We start from the raw sequence: 17,577 nt of genomic DNA, 5'->3' as shown, positions 1-17,577 counted from the left end.
AATCTACCTTCCTTCAAGGATTGCAGCTTAACTGTGATGTCGTAAATAACTCATATGAACTTGGCTGGTAGAGAGTCTTCTCTTGTATTGGCCATTCACTGCCCTGTGTTCTATTTGTAGTTCCAAGCCACGGTGAAGGAAGGCATCACTGGTGTGATTGTCAACTTAACTGTTGAAGATCAGGATGACCCAACCACAGGAGCTTGGAAAGCTGTCTATACCATCATTAATGGGAACCCTGGCCAGAGCTTCGAAATCCATACCGACCCTCAGACTAACGAAGGAATGCTGTCTGTTGTTAAAGTAAGTTTAAAGAAATTCTTGCACGGGAAACTTAAGGGTCAAAGTTCAAAAAGCAGTTACACGTTTGGCACAATGCTGGAAATACAAGAACTTTTCTTTTTTTTTAATGATTACTACTTTTTATCATTTCTATAACACTACTAGACATACGCAGTACTTTACATCAAAACATAGACAAGACAGTCCTTTCACAAAAGAGCTTACAGTCTAGTCACGCCAAACAAACTGGACAAGAAGGAACTTCTACACACAGTGCTCAGGTGGGGGAATTACAGACGGAAAGATAAGACAGATATTGATGCTTAGCAGGTGGGTTGGAGTTTGGAATTGAAAGCAACTTCAAAGACGTGGGATTCGAGTCTGGATTTGAAGACTGCCAGAGATGGAGCCTGAGGTATCGAGTCAGGCAGTTTGTTCCAGGCATATGGCACAGCTAGGTAGAAGGGACAGAGCCTGAAGTTGGTCATAGAAGAGAAAGGTACACATAAGCGAGAGTTACCCTATGAGTGGAGTGCATGGGGGGGACGGTGGGGAGAGATGAGAGATACAGAGGAGCTTCAGAGCGAATACGCTTTTGAACTGTATGCGAAAATGGGTAGGGAGCCAATGAAGTGACTTGATGAGAGGAATAATGTGGGCATAGCAACGTTGACAGAATATGAATTATAGGTATCGGATATATTTCTTTATTTCAGTTTCTTATATATGTTTATGATTTATTAACATTTGATATAACGCTTAAGTATTTTACAGATCTAAACGGCTTACAGTAAAATATAGACAGATTAGGAAAGGAACTCCATTACAGATAGGAAAGCTAGAGATAGGATATATATACTGTATACAAATACATGAAGAGGAAAGGGTACGATATTTATATAGTGTAAGTGAAATAATATATTGCTTGCGGTGTAGATTCAGGTACAGTAGATATTTTTCTGTCAATGAAGAGCTCACAATCTAAATATAATACTATATAGAAAGGGGGTAATTCTATCAAGAATGCACATAGGGCAAGATTCGGTAAATGGTCCTCAAAAATCATCGCTGAAAAAAATCAATGCTCAATGCCGTTCTATAATTTGGGCACTCAAAGATGAGTGCCCGTTATAGAATTAGTACTGCGTGCCAATTTTGGCACCCAAATTTATGGGGGGGGGCAACCAGACAGGGACAGTACATTTGAGATATAAGTAGCAAGAACAGGTTTTATTTTATTTTCAATTTATTTTCAATTTATTTTAATTTCAATTGCCGCCAATGAGACAAGTGCTAATGAAAATAGCATTGGAATAAGAATGTTCGTGATTTTTGACATTAGGGCGAGGGAAGTGGGGGAGAGGAAAACGGTGATGGAATTCAAAAAAGTGTGGGATAAACATAGAGGATCTCTATTTAGAAAATGAAGAATGTAAATTAAAGAGCTAAGACCGATACTGGACAGACTTGTCCCATATGTGATGATTTGGGGTAGGATTGAGCTGGGGAGGGCATCAGTGGGAACTCCACTAACTTGGAACATGAGGATGTTACTGGCCAGACTTTATGGGAGATATCCTGCAAACAGGATGGTTGGAGAGGCTGGAGGGAGCGTGGAAGAGACAAGTTAATTTAATCACGTATTTTTAATGGGTATAACTAATGGGCAGACTGGATGGACCATTCAGGTCTTTATCTGCCGTCATGTTACTATGTTACCTGGCAGAAACCCAAAGAGTAGCAACATTCTCGAGCTGAGATTGTGATGTCATAATACCTCATTCCACCAATGCCTAAGAGCCAACCTCAGCAGTGATGTCACAATGGCTTGATTAGATGGCAACTTCAGCAATTGGAACCTAGGACAATACCAGGTGGACTTTACAGTCTATGACCCAGAAATATCAAAGAAGAGATAAGTTAATTTAATCATGTCACAAATATCCGTTATAATAAAACCCTTAGGGCAGATGCGCAATTGAAACTTTGTGCGGCCATGATCCCTGATCCGTGGCTCTGTGTCGCCGCATGCGCATTAGGAGCCTTCGGTGGTTTGCAATGCATACGGCGGTTTCCCCAGCAACGTTCCTGCCCCGATCTCCGACTGACGACACCTCTCCTTCTCACCTCCGGGGCAGCAGCTGTGAGGCATTTGCTAGGCTGGCTCACTTTGATAATGCGAAGCAAAAGCCCTAAGACTGCCCGGCCTAACGGATGCTGGACAGTGAACAGGTAAGGGAGAAGGGGTACTACTGGACAGTGAACAGGTAAAAGGAACTGAGAAGGGCTACTGCTGGACAGGGGGGAGCAGAGAAGGGATGCTGCTGGACATGGGGGAGGTAAAAGGGAGAAGGGAAAACAGACAGGGGGCAGAGAGAAAGAAAGAAAGAAATGCCTAAGTCTACACATCTATTTTAGCACCCGTGAATGTAATGGGCTAAAAAACTAGTTTATATATAATTCAGTGATATTTATATGAAATAGTTATTAATGTTTTAAAGTAAGAAATGGTGACAATATAACAATATACCCAAATTTAGGTGTCAGGATTTACACCTTCTGAAACAAGACGTATTTCCTGGTGCCTCATTTGGGTGCACATCCCCAGTATTCTAGAACATTGCACACAAATTTAAGAAATGCCCTTGACCCACCCGTCCCCGCCCCCTTTTGGGTTGCATTCTATGGGATTTGGGTGCGCATTGTCATAGAATAGCACGTGGCAAGATGGTCATATGCAAATTCAATTAGCAGCAATTTGGGGCATCATATATAGAATCTGGGGGGTCACAGTTCCATGCTGATCATGTGTACAAGTAATTAGAATAATAGAATATAGTACATGTATATGTGCAAATACTCGTGTAAATCCACAAAATTTGTCTATGTGTTACTCTGCAAATACACATGTATTGTACATATAAGAAGACATACACATGGGCAGTACTCATACTCAGATGGGTAACTTGTAGAATGTTATAAATTATGGAGCTCATAATCAAAAAAACTAAAATTTCCCCCCCAAAACCCCTTCTCGGTCGGCACTTAATTGCCGGGGCATCCAAGTGCCGATAATCGAAACCCTTTTCCTGGATATCCGGCAAGACATTTCTCCTGATGTGCATCCAGAGTTTCAGGGGGACATGTTGGGGGGGGGGTGTTATAGGTATGCTTTGGGTGGGCTTCAGGCGAGCTTAATTTGAATGCCTTGCGGTGATAATCAAACCTTTTCCGAGATGTCTTGGCTGGAACTTAGACGTTTTGGGCTAGAACTCTTCTGGATATGTCGAAGTGCCAAAAAGGCACCCAAACTGACCACATGACCAATGGAGGGATTAAGTAAAGATCTACCATACTCCCTCAGTGGTCACTGATCTCCTGCCACCCTCCCCAAATCTGAATAAAACACTACATACCTGTCTCTGGAACAACAGTATCAGGTGTCTTAAGTAGCCAGATAGATAGTCTAGTGAACATTAGAGAGGAGGAGCCAGACATATAAGACACTCTAACCTTAACATCTGTGGTGTTAATTATGAACCCATAATAATAATTTGATCAGACAACAAAAGGTCGTAAAAAATCATTTTATTTTCTGTTTTGTGATTGCAATGTCAGATTTCAAATGTATATTGCCAGAGCTGGTGTTAGCAAGCGTGAGCTAGAACCTAGCAGAGAGAGGAAACGTCTTTTGAGTTTATTTTGTTTATACCAGAGTGGGGTTGGAGAGGGCAAAGGGGGTTGGGGTGAGGTGGATGAAAAGGCTGCAAAATAAACCCACCAGGATGTTTGAAAACCTGCCCAATTTATTCAATAGGCTGAATAGAATCAAATTGAAAAATTTTTCTCTGAATTGGGCAACACTACTCCACTCCCTGAGGACTCTCCTAGTCACTCAGTCTTTACTCCCTGAGAGCTTTTCCACTTGCTCAGTCATCTTCTCTCAGCCATAAACCCGAGGACTCTCCCAGTCACTCAGCTGTCTTCTGGACAGTGGCGTACCTAGCATATGTGACACCCGGGGCCCATCATTTTTTGACCCCCCCCCCCCATCTATATGAAAAATATGATTTTTAGTAACAATCCACATATCGCACAACAAGAGTGTACCTAGGAAAAGGCAGCATCTTAAATACTGCAGTGAGCACTAGAACACCAACACATACATTGTAAAACTAAACAAGCCAGATCCCGCACAGTCAATTGATCCTGCAGTCAATGCCAACTGAAAACTATGTCCTTTCATACACACAGAACAGAGATACACCCTCGCCCAATATGGAATAATCACAAACTAAAAATAGAAATATGTAGACAAAAGTTAAACTGAACCGCCAATAAACCAGACTCTGCATACAATGCAACACCACAACACCACAAAAACAGTAACACATGTCCTCTAATACTGTGCAAAATATAAAGACAGTAGATGTAAATTTGAAAAAACTGATACATAACAATCACCACTTTACAAATTAACAAATAAAAATAAAACAAATAATGAGAAATAAGAAAATACCATTTTATTGGACTAATCCCCGTAAGCTCGGTCCCCATCCCCGCAAACCACCTGATTCCATCCACACAATCCTTGAATTGTTTTATATTGAACTTATTATATTAAAGTATAAAAAGAAACAATATTCTGTACAATTGTCAATTTATAAATCAGCTTCTTCTCCCCACTCTCTCTTCCCCATTTCCCTTCAGCGTCCTCAGCCCACTGTCTCTCCACTTTCCTTCAGCGCATGCACATAAAAACAAGCAAGTAATTTTATATCATTTTCATTCTATTCATTCATAGAAATTAAAGTCTAAATAATGCCAGTCACATAATGAAACATGATTTTACAAAAATAATTCCCTGCACAGTCAAGCCTGCAAGGATTACTAGATATCTTTCAGCAGCTCCCCCTCCCTCCTTCCCCCTTATCTTTGTGGCCAAGTCAAAATGATCTATCAACAATAAAATTTTAAAAACACAAAGCACACTGTACGCAGAAAAAATGTTAATTATCATTTATATTCTGTGGGTTTTCAAAGAGGTCAAAGCAGATGACTATACAAAAATAGACAAATATACCCCCTCCCTTTTTACTAATCCATGATAGTGGTTTTTAGCGCAGGGAGCTGCGCTGAATGCCCCACGCTGCTCTCGACGCTCATAGGCTCCCTGCGCTAAAAACCGCTATGGCGGTTTAGTAAAAGGGGGCCATTCTGCAAACAATAGACAGCATATATAAATTCTCAAAACAGACACATATTAATCACTAAATTGAAAATAAAATCATTTTTCCTACCTTTGTTTGGTAATTTCATCAGTCTTTGGTTTCACTTTATTCTTCTGACTGTGCATCCAATATTTCTTCCCTTCTTTCAGCCTCCTGTATGCTTCCTCTCCTCCAGACCTCATTCCCTCCCCCAACTTTTTCTTTGTTTCATCCTGCCCCTTCTTTTTTTCTCTCTTCATGCCCCCTTTCTTTCTGTATGTCTCTCTTTCTCTCTCGCTCCATGCCCCATTTCTTTCTTTCACCCTGCCCCTTCTTTCTTTCTCTCTCCGTGCCCCCTTTCTTTCTGTATGTCTGTCTTTCTCTCTCTGTGCCCCATTTCTTTCTTTCACCCTGCCCCCTTCTTTCTTTCTCTTTCCATGCCCCATTTCTTTCTTTCATCCTGCCCCTTCTTTCTTTCTCTCTCCATGCCCCCTTTCTTTCTCTATGTCTGTCTTTCTTTCTCTCCGTGCCCCATTTTTTTCTTTCTTTCTTTCTCCCTGCCCTCCCCCATGCCACTGCCATTGGGAAACATGCTGCTGCCACCGCCACCGGAGAAAGACTGCCACTGCCACCATCGGGAACAGGCCGGCGCCGAGTTCTCCCTCCCTGCTTTTCTTCCCCACGGGGCCGACTAACTCTCGCCACCCGACGTCAATTCTAACGTCAGAGAGGACGTTCTGAGCCAGCCAGCGACCGCCCCCACCCCCACCCCCACCCCCAACCCCCCTTGGTACACCACTGCTTCTGGACAGTCTCCTTGAGGACTATTTTGATCCCCCAGATGCTCTCTATGAGAACTCTCCCAGTTGCTCACTTTCCCTGAGGACCTCATTATCACTCAGCCTCCTCCTCTCCACCAGGCCCTCTGCAGGTCATCAAGCTTAACCCCACTCTGGTCACTTTCAGCTCTACCAGACTGGCCAGTCTAAATCAGGCTTACCGAAGGTTAGGCTGAAACTAGCATTCCTCCCCTCAAAGATCACCTGAGCTCCTGTTTTCCCCAGCTCTCTGCTCAGGAGCTGTTCTTTTCCACACACTTTTCTATTCAGGGTGAGTGGACAGCTCCCAGATGCCTTTGCGTCTGTTTGTATGCAAATAAGCTGTTTTCCACTGCTCAGACTCTCTCTACTGACTCATGACAGGAACTTCACTCTGTTACAATATCTCATGAGGTTTAGCTCTCTAGATATAAAGTATGTGATGGCCGTAGGATATGCTATAAAGGCTAAATACACCAGGTTAATTGTAGTTAAGTAATTATGTTAACAATCTCTAGTACACACTTTAAAAAAATAATTAAATTATGATTATGCTATATAAATAAATCTTCTCATTGTGATGAGAAACAAAGTTTCTGCTGCAAAAAGAGGGAAGAGATATGAGGAGTGTTGGATACTCATTGGGGATTTGATGTATTCAAAATACGTATGATTTTGAAAACTGTTCAACAGAAATGTATTTATTGATTAAGGTATGTAAAATTAATTGGATCTTTTTTTTTTTTTTAAGTGCCTCAGAAACTCCGCATATCTTAGGTCAGGTACAATTTCCCTGAGTGATACTTCAGAATCACCCCTACTCTGAATCGAGTAATAGATTATTCACTTCATTATCATATATGGCCTTCATTAACCTTTTTCCTCATGCCATCAACATCGGGGACTGGACAGAGAAAACATATTTCAGTCAAAACAAAACCAGCTCCAAACTAGTGCACACTCCTTCTGCATAGAGGGAGGTAGAAATGGAAAGAAACAGGAAAATGTTTCATTTTTGATAAGAGAGAAAGAAGAAACCCATGACTTTTCTTTCTTTTTCTAATTTATATTCTGCATATCCTAGATTTCTATGTGGATTACAAATTATTCAGGCACTCAAGCATTATTCCCTAAGGCAGGGGTAGGCAATTCCGGTCCTCGAGAGCCAGGGCAGGTTTTCAGGATCTCCACAATGAATATGTATGAGATGGATTTGCATGCACTGCCTCCTTGAGATGCAAATCTATCTCATGCATATTTATTGTGGATATCCTGAAAACCTGACCTGGCTACGGCTCTCGAGGACCGGAATTGCCTACCCCTGGTTTAGTGCATCTGGGCTACAGTATCTTAAGAAGGAAAGATGAATAACAACAATTCATACGTGGATTCATTGTCTAGATTTCCTTTATAGGCTAAGTTTGGCTCAAAGCCTCTTTATCCTATATAATAAAAGGCTAACTCGCGCAAGCGCATTCCTATCTGCGTGCTTCCATGATCAGTAGTTACATGGCCGCAGGAATGCGCATTCGCGAGTCCCTAGCCTTACTTTCCAGTACCTACCACTCACCGCCAGAGCTGGACTTCATGCTCTCCGTGTGCGACACTCCCTGCTCTCCAGCAATGACATGGCGCTTTCCCCAAATTAAAAAAGAGACTACGGCGGTGCAGATAATGGGGGAAGCGGATTGGTCAAGGAGCCGCCGCTGCCGAGACTTTGAAATTGCTCTCCCACCGTCACTCCCTCCCGCCCAGGCTCTGCCTCTGCCCCTGCCCAGGTTCAAAAGCAGGAGAGGCGGTCATCTAGCACCTGTTAATCTAACGGGCTTAAACACTAGTAGGTAATAATAGTAAGAAGAATGATTTTTTTTTTGTTAAATAATATGATCCTTCATGCATTGTATCTCAGGTCAGAGAAGTTACCACTTTGGAATTTCTTTCTTTTAAAAGGAGAGCTCTACAAACATATTTTACCATCTTCATTGTGCAAGATTCTCAGCGATATTAATTGCTATCTGTAAAGTACGATATATAGGATGTGTGTGACCATGAACCAAGCTCAAAAGCAATCGCTTTTTAACAATCTCACATTGGTTATTTGCAAAGAATATGAGTATACGAGTACGCTTGTAATAAAAGGCAAAGTTGGCATTCGGTGTATTGTCAGAAAAGGAATAACAAAGAACACTGTCACTATGTTTTGCAGCCTCTAGACTATGAGATATCAGCCTTCCAAACGCTTCTGATCAAAGTGGAGAACGAAGACCCCTTGATACCAGATGTAGCTTATGGTTCGAGCTCTACGGCAACAGTACAGATTACAGTCGAGGATGCAAACGAAGGACCAGTATTTCACCCGCAGCCAATGACCGTGTCCAAACCTGAAGATATTCCTGTGGGGAGTGTCGTGGTCACGGTGGGCGCCACAGACACAGATACCCTTCAGCATCAGTCTATTAGGTAAATGCAACGTTTTTTTCCATGTATAGAATGCGTCTGTTGTGCAACGGGGCCGTTTCTAGAATCGCGGCTTCATGAAAGGTAAGGCATCAGAAATGTAGGCCAAGGTTTTTGAAGGCCTACGTTTCCGGCGCCCACCTTTTTGCGAGAATCACAGATACGAAGGCGCTTTATAACACCTAGCACCGCTTCCAGCATTAGCCACACCTACAGTGGCATTAGTCATCGTAAAGCGCCTCTGTAGATGGGAGAATGGCGGCTAATTTAGAGGCACCCTTAGGCGCCTCCATTTTTTTTTAAAGCAGTTTTTTAATTGTTGGTTTTTTTTTTTAAAATGACGCGGTCGACGCTGTTTATCACCAATTAAAACAATTAAGTTAGACGGCAGTAAGACGCTTACCATCGCCTAACTTAAAGCTCCTTTATGAGAATCAAGGCCTTGTGGATAGCTGGTTATTCATGAAATTTAAAGCACTAGCTGGCTAAGTTTAGCAGCTAAATTGGTCTATCTCTGTCTGCTTTAAATTTAACGAGCCAGTGTTCAAAATTAATGTAGCTGGCTAAGTTTGAACTGGCCAAAGGTAGACCAGATATTCAATGCCAGTCGCTGGAAACAGCCTGGATATCAGTCCCATTGTTTATAGAATAGCTCCTAGTTCCTATCTGTGTAAAGGCAAATTAGGGCGGATTTATCAGGGTGTGGTAAGGGTTCGCCCTTTACAACACTATGATGCCCCACGGGATTCAGCAACCTGTGGTATCTTAGTACCGCAATTTGCTGAATCCCATCTTTTAGGAATAACGCTGCTTCACAAGCAGCATTGTTCCTGTGGCCCATGAACATAAGGCGATGCAAAGCCACGGCTCGATACTCCCAAGCTGCGAGGATGAATTCCCACCCAGCCCCAACCCCCATGTGTAGTGTCCCCCCCCCCAGCCCCATCCTCTCTAGTGGCTACCTTAAATTTCCATGGTTGTTCAATGGGGTCTAGGGGGGCGGCCAGGCATGAGACTGCCACTAGGGTTGCCATTTTGTCAGAGGCACTAGAGTGGCCAGGAGTATTGCTCCAGGCCGCACCACCTGGACCCACCTCTGGACCACCATGGAAATTTAAGGTAGCCACCAGCGGGGCAGGGAGTTAAGCTCAAGGAGAGATGCTGTCTAGGGGAGGAATTCATCCTTGCAGCCCAGGAGCATCAAGCTGCAGCTTTTCATAGCGCAATGCTCCCAGATGGTAAAATAACCCCAGCAAAGAGCTGGGGTTATTTTACAGTCATTTTGGGGCCCTAATACGACTTGTGGTATAGTAATGAAATGCAAAAATGGGCATTTGCATGATTTTTATCTCATTACTAAGTAACGCGTGGCAACTTACTGTATTTTTTGGACTATAAGATGCACTTTTTCCACCCCCAAAAAGTGGATGGAAAAGGGGATGCGTCTTATGGACTGAATATACTGCACGCGCCCCCCTCCCCAATTACTGACTGCAGTCAATCACAGAGCGGCATGGGACTAGGCAGGAGGTGCATTCTTGCGATGTGTGTCGCTCTTCTAAAGACCAAGGCAGCCATCTAGGGAACCTGCGCTGGACCATAGCCACTAAAGAAGGTACCTGGGGGGGGGGGGGCGTGCAGTGTATTTGGTCCATAAGATGCACCCACTTTTCCACCCCCTTTTTGTGGTGGAAAAAGTGTGTCTTATGGTCCGAAAAATACATCATCCATTTCAACTAGGGTTACCAGATTTTCCATTCGGAAAATCCGGATCCCTTAGACCCGCCCCCCCAGGCCCGCCTAGTTCCACCAATCCCCACCCCATCACACCCCAGTCCCGCCCTAGCCCCGCACCAGCCACATCCCCTGCTGCTTGCTCTGGTCGGGCAGGAGGACATGCGTGCATGCAAGAAGATGATGGCGCATGCGTATGCATGACATCATCGCATTGCTCTCCTGCCCAACAGCGATTTTGAGGGAGGTTTTTCAAAACCCAGACAAAGTGGACATGTCCGAGGAAATCCAGATGTCTGATAACCCTAATTTCAGCGCGGTAGCAGTGAAAAATCCTGGAAGAATAATAATAATTTTATTTCTTATATACTGCCAAAGCCATAGTAGTTCGAGGCGGTTTACAACAAGGAAGGGCTGGACAATCAGCGAAAGTAGATACAATTTAAATGGGTAAGCAGGGTACAGGTACAAAGTGTAGGTACAGGCAGCGAATAAAGGAGCAATTTATAAGGAAACAGGATACAGGTACAGTATAAGGGGTCGTATGTATAGGGGATCAGGAAACAGGGGTAGGGCTTAAGAGATCATGGGAAACAAGAGATCGGGTATGGAGATCTTAGGTTACAAATCGGTTAAATAGGTTAGTTTTAATGGTTTTCTGAAGTTTAAGTAGGATGAGGAGTTAGAGATGATATTGCCCAGCCAATCATTTAGATGACCAGCTTGGAAGGCAAGTGTTCTGTTCAGGTATCTTTTGTAGCGGCAGGCCTTTAGAGTTGGATGACTGAACAGATGAGCTCTGCGTATGGGTCTTAATGGGCAATCAAAGATAAAATGGGGAACCAAGTATAAGGGGGCCAAACCAAGGATGGTTTTGAAACAGAGACAGGCAAACTTGAACTGCACTCTTGCTTCCAAGGGTAGCCAGTGGAGTTTTTGGTAGTAGAGAGTTATAAGAACATAAGCAGTGCCTCTGCCGGGTCAGACCAGAGGTCCATCCCGCCCAGCAGTCCGCCCCCGCGGCGGCCCAACAGGTCATGACCTGCCTTAATCACCAGAAGGGGCCCCCTTGCCCCCTAGGTTTCTCATCAAAGTCCTATCTTCCCATCAATGTCCTAACCCTCCGGCCTTGCACCTGCACGACCTGGTGAGCTGTCTATACTTATGCAACACCCCAGCACCTCCCTCAGTACCCCACGATCCCCTTTTCCCTCAGGAATCCGTCCAATCCCTGTTTGAATCCCTGTACTGTACTCTGCCGGATCACTTCCTCCGGGAGCACATTCCATTTGTCCACGACCCTTTGGGTGAAGAAAAACTTCCTTGCATTTGATTTGAACCTATCCCCCTTCAGTTTCTCTGAGTGCCCCCTCGTACCTGTCGTCCCTTTTAGTCTGAAGAACCTGTCCCTGTCCACCCTCTCTATGCCCCTAAGTATTTTGAAGGTCTCTATCACATCCCCCCTGAGCCTCCTCTTTTCCAGAGAGAAGAGCCCCAGTTTATCCAGCCTCTCGGCATATGGGCAGTGTTTCAGCCCTCTTACCAGTTTCGTTGCCCTCCTTTGGACTCTCTCAAGAACTGCCATGTCCTTCTTGAGGTGCGGCGACCAATATTGAACGCAGTACTCCAGATGTGGGCGCACCATTTTTTAATGAACTGGCGGTGATGAATCGTCCCATTCCGACTCTTAATGATGCACAAAATTAATTTGTAAAGATTAACAATGTCATGTGATGTTAGAAAAGGGCCTAAAAGTACAGGAACTCACTGAGGCACAAATTAACTTTTTAATAGACCAGATTTTGCATAAACATATCTCGGCAAATACTGCTCGCATTTTTACCGAGGCTTTTCACAAAAGTGCAAATCTGATAGCTAGTCCAGATGAGATTCCACTTGCTCTGGTTTGTGCTACGTTATACCATTTTGATCCCCATGATTCAGACAGATCAAGCTTTACCAGCTACATAAGAACATAAGAAATGCCTTCACCGGATCAGACCTTAGGTCCATCTTGTCCGGCGACCTGCACATGCGGAGGCTAAGCTAGGTGTTCCCTAATGGACATCTTGTTCACCCGTATCCCTCAATGTGATTTGCAAGAAGGTGTGCATCCAACTTGCCCTTGAATCCCAGAATGGTGGTCTCCGTCACAACCTCCTCCTTCCTGACATTAGTCCCGAGTCTGCCGCCCCTCAGTTTCGGTCCATGACCTCTTGTTCGAGTCACTTTTGACAATGTGAATAACGAAGTTTCTTGCTCTATTTTGTCGAAACCTTTTAGTATTTTAAAAGTCTCTATCATATCCCCTCGCAGCCTTCTCTTCTGGAGGGTGAACAATCCTAATTTTTTGAGGCGTTCTTTGTAGCTCAAACTCTCCACACCTTTTATTAGCTTCGTGGCTCGTCTCTGCACCCTCTCCAGCAGGGTTATATCCTTCTTTAGGTAGGGAGGCCAGTGTTGGACACAGTATTCCAAGTGTGGTCTGACCATTGCTCTATAAAGCGGCATTATGAATGGAAAAATGGATATTTTATTTCACACGGTTCAATGTCCCAGCACTTCAGCAGCAGTTAATATGAAATCCTTCCTCTATAGAAAAGCATACAATGCTGAAAACTACCGTATTTTCACATAGATAACGCGCACCCGTGTAAAACGCGCACACGGGTATAGCGCGCAAAAAACACATATTTATGTACATAAATTTTTATATACCGCGCACACCCGTATACCGCGCATGCTGCCCGACTCTCCTTTCACCCACCCCGACTCTCCTCTGGAGACCCTGACTGTTTTCGCCCGCCCCGACTCTCCTTTCCTCCTTGAAGTCCTGTCCCTACCCTGAAAGCCTGATGCCCCCCCCCCCGACGTCCGATTCACCCCCCCCCGCAGGACCGCTCGCACCCCCACCCCGAAGGACCGCTCGCACGCACCCGCACCCCCACCCTGAAGGACCGCTCGCACCCCCACCCCGAAGGAGCGCTCGCACTCCCACCCCGAAGGACCGCTCGCACCCCCACCCGAAGAACCGCTCGCACCCCCACAGCCTCCCCCCCTCCCCCATGGAGAAGCTGTCTACCTTGTTTCCAGATGCCAGCGAGCCCAGCTGTTTCCTCTGCCGGCGGTCCCGCCCCTTCTCTGAGCCCTGCTGCGCTGCTTTTTCTTCCGGCGGTCCCGCCCTTTCTCTGACGTCAGAGAAAGGGCAGGACCGCCTGAAGAGGAAGCAGCGCAGCACAGGGCTCTGAGAAGGGGCAGGACCGCCGGCAGAGGAAGCAGCTGGGCTGGCATCCGGAAACAAGGTAGACAGCTTCTCCATGGGGGAGGGGAGGAGGCTGTGGGGGTGCGAGTGGTTCTTTGGGTGGGGGTGCGAGTGGTCCTTCGGGGTGGGAGAGCGAGCGCTCCTTCCGGGTGATGAATCGGGCGTCGGGGGGGGGGGAAACTATGTAAAAAAAATTTTGTACAACGTGCTCACGCGTATAACGCGCAAGGGTATGCGTGGTTTGTAAAAACCACGTATAACGCGCGCGTTATATGCGAGAAAATACGGTAATCTGATCCATTTTGCTGAAATTAAAACATAAAATCCCCAGATCCTACATGATCATCAATCAGCAGAGCAGATACCTAGAGCAAACAGACAAGCATTTATAATGCTTCACACATTAGAGGGGGGGCTCCATGGGAGAATTTGCAATACTTATAAATATGTTTATTGCTTTGGGAAATAGCGTTGCTTGAATGCCTGGAATTTTACTATCCTACATATTTTAAATAGTCCAACTTGTGAATTATTCATCTCCCCTTCACCATGGGCTTAATTACACAGCTACATATCCATAAAGCAATGCATTTTATTTTAACAGGTTTAATCCTCCTGCTTTAGCCATGGTTGAATGATTTTGTGTCCCCAGTGGAATTGGGCGCAGAACATTACCCCCCCCCCCCCATTATCCATAATGTACATGTTGGCAATCTCAGCCGAAAGGTCCATCCAGTTTTCTTAGCTCCACCTGCTAAATTTACATATGTAGTTCCCTACATTTTTGTAATTCTATATATTGGTTTCAATATGTCACATTTCTAATTCCTTAAAAAAAAAACCCCACAAAAAAACAACCACAACATGTTTTCGCTTGCGATGTTTTTCCTGTTCCTACTTTTCTTGCTCAGTGCAGCAGGAATGAAACTAAGAGGCTCCGGAGTAATCTGAGGAAATACTTTTTTACAGAAAGGGCGGGGGATGCGTGGAACAGTCTCCCGGAAGAGGTGTGGTGGAGACAGAGACTGTGTCTGGATTCAAGAAAGAGTGGGCTAGGCATGTTGTAGAGATATTATTATTGTTATGTAGAGATAGAAGCGACGGGCTTTAACCAGTCTGTTGAACGTGGTTGAAAATGGGAGATCGGAGTTGAAGACTGCTCCAAAGTTACGAGCAGAGGAGACAGGAATGATTACAGTATTATTTACAGAGACAAACCATGGAGGGAGAGCAGCAGAGGGTTTTAGAGGAAAGTTCATTCTCGGACATGTTTAGTTTCAGGTGGCGATGGGACATCCGAGCAGCAATGTCAGTCAGACACGCTGAGACTTTTTCTAGGATTCTAAACTAAACTAAACCTTGGGTTTATATACCGCACCATCTCCACGAATGCGGAGCTCGGCACGGTTTACAGGAAGAAAGATGAGAGAGGAACTACAGTGGAGAGATTAAAGAGTTAGGTGTAAAGGGGGAAGGTGAGAGGCCTAAGAGGGGGGAAGTGTTACAGTTTTGAGATTAGCCAGGTTTTTAGGTGTTTGCGGAAGAATTGGAGGGAGCTTGAGGTTCGGAGAGGGGAGGTGAGGTTATTCCAGATCTCAGTGATTCTAAAGGGGAGGGATGACCCAAGTAGATCTGGGAATTATCAGCATATTGGTGATACTGGAAGCCATGGGAGGAGATCAGGGCACCGAGGGAAAGAGGTGTGGAGCGAGATAAGAAGAAGCCCTGAGACGGGGCCCTGGGGTACACCAACCACTAGCAGAATAACAACAGATGAGGGCCCATCAGCGTATACGCTAAAAGTGCGATGGGAGAGGTGGGAGGCAAACCAGGAGAGGACAGATTGATGGAATCCTAACGAGGACAGCGTGTCAAGGAGTAAGCGGCGATTAACAGTATCAAAAGCAGCAGACAGGTGAAAAGGATGAGGTTAAAGACCCTTAGGCTTTGGTAATGGCAGTCTTTGTGGAGTCATAAGAACAAAAGCAGTGCCTTCGCCGGGTCAGACCATAGGTCCATCCTGCCCAGCAGTCCGCTCTCGCGGCGGCCCAAACAGGTCACGACCTGTCTGAATCACCAGAAGGGGCCCCCTTGCCACCTTGGTTTCCCATTGAAGTCCTATCTTCCCATCGAAGTCCTAACCCTCCGGTCTTGCACATTCACGACTTGGTTGGGTTTCCATACTTATTACCTGGTTAGTTTTCTATACTTGTATTACATCCCAGCACCTCTCTCAGTATCCCACGATCCCTTTATCCCTCAGGAATCCGTCCTCTAGGTGACTCTGTGTCAGGCACGATATGAATGATTATTCACTCTGTGCTGCCTTGGACAGAACAGATTCCCTTTGATTGCAGTAGGGAGAAAGGACCAAGAAAGACTGCAGTTTTGGGAAGAACTCACCCCACCCCTCTCTCAATCTTTTTTGTACTTGGTAGCGCTTCTGCAGCATGCCCAGGAAGTAAACTCAGATTGTCCAATCAGCTGTGCATTGCACTGCCATTGTACGGGGGAAGGTGTTTATGGAGAGCTATTTTTAATACTTGTACAGTATCAAGAATGGATTTTTGTGGAACTAATAGGGTGCACCAAGATGTGAGTGGTTAAAGTGGTTATTTATTCAATTTCTATACCGTCATCCTAGGGGAGCTCACCCCTGTCTGTCCTGGTGGGCTCACAATCTATCTAATGTACCTGGGGCAATGGGGGGATTAAGTGACTTGCCCAGGGTCGTAAGGAGCAGCGTGGGTTTGAACTTACAACCTCAGTGTGCTGAGGCTGTAGCTTTAACCATTGCACTACTCTAGAAATCAAAGTGTAGCAAAAGTGAGCCAAGTAAAGGACAATCCAGCCATTGTGACATCACTGATGAGGTTGGCTCTTAGGCATTGGTGGAATGAGGCATTATGACGTCACAATACCTGCTCTGGTTGTCAGAGGCTGTAACTCTACACACTGTTTATTTATTCAATTCATGTTGTTCACACCTTCCAGGGTGTTTCCTCTATTGCAGATTTTGGTATCATCCGCAAAGAGGCAAATCTTACCTGACAGCCCTTCAGCAATATTGCTTATAAAATGTTAAAGAGAACAGACACAAGAGGCTATGTATGTGCTCTAGGCCAGTGTTTTTCAACCTTTTTACACCTATGGACCAGCCGAAATAAAAAAAATTATTCTGTGGACCGTGGACCGGCGGTTGAAGAACACTGGGCTAAGTCGTGGGCCAGACCCCGCCCATCTCTACCCAATGTCCACCCCAGACCCCGCCCCCCACTAATTGCACCTTGCACGCCCCTTGACTCATCTGGAAGCAACGTCAGAGAGAAGGCTTCCGGTTCAGGCGCAGGATGCCCATAGGAGCCACTGCCCGTGGCTTTGTGCACTGAATCAGTTAGGAAGAGGGAGCTGGCTCGAAGATAACGCCGCATCGATCGCACCGTGGACCTGCGGTTGAGAACACTGCTTTGGACCTGATGCACGTACTGGCCCTGTGGACCGGCAGGAAATTTCTGTGGACCGGTGGTTGAAGAACACTGCTCTAGGCCACCTAACGCCACTGTGGGCGTGGCTAATGCCGGAAGTGACATTAGGCAGCTTAAAACACCTATGTGGTTGTGATTCACAACAAAGATAGGTGCCGGAAATGTAGTCCTGGAAAACCTTGGCATGATTCTCTATAGGGCGCTGCTACGTGATTGACATGCAATTGGCAGCCGTTTTATAGGTGGCCACCAATATCGGTGCTTTATAAAGACTCCAGGCCTTGGTACCTAAATGCTATAGTGCACAACTGTAAAGGGGACATGCACGC

The 17,577-nt window shown here is 45.3% G+C and overlaps 1 protein-coding gene across 2 annotated transcripts in view; it reads left to right on the top strand.

The window, feature by feature from the left end:
* Window positions 1-17,577, top strand: part of CDH13 (cadherin 13) — a 1,218,549-nt gene that overhangs the window by 1,017,018 nt on the left and 183,954 nt on the right. For both annotated transcript variants that reach the window (XM_033942565.1, XM_033942566.1), the window contains 2 exons: window positions 121-303; window positions 8,517-8,770. In XM_033942565.1, coding sequence (XP_033798456.1) covers window positions 121-303; window positions 8,517-8,770 — 437 coding nt within the window. The remainder of the gene's footprint in view (window positions 1-120; window positions 304-8,516; window positions 8,771-17,577) is intronic.

This window comes from Geotrypetes seraphini, chromosome 4 (assembly GCF_902459505.1).
Source record: "Geotrypetes seraphini chromosome 4, aGeoSer1.1, whole genome shotgun sequence".
Lineage (NCBI taxonomy): Eukaryota > Metazoa > Chordata > Amphibia > Gymnophiona > Dermophiidae > Geotrypetes > Geotrypetes seraphini.
The sequence above is the reverse complement of the archived record's forward strand: the minus strand, read 5'-3'. Positions and strand labels throughout refer to the sequence as shown.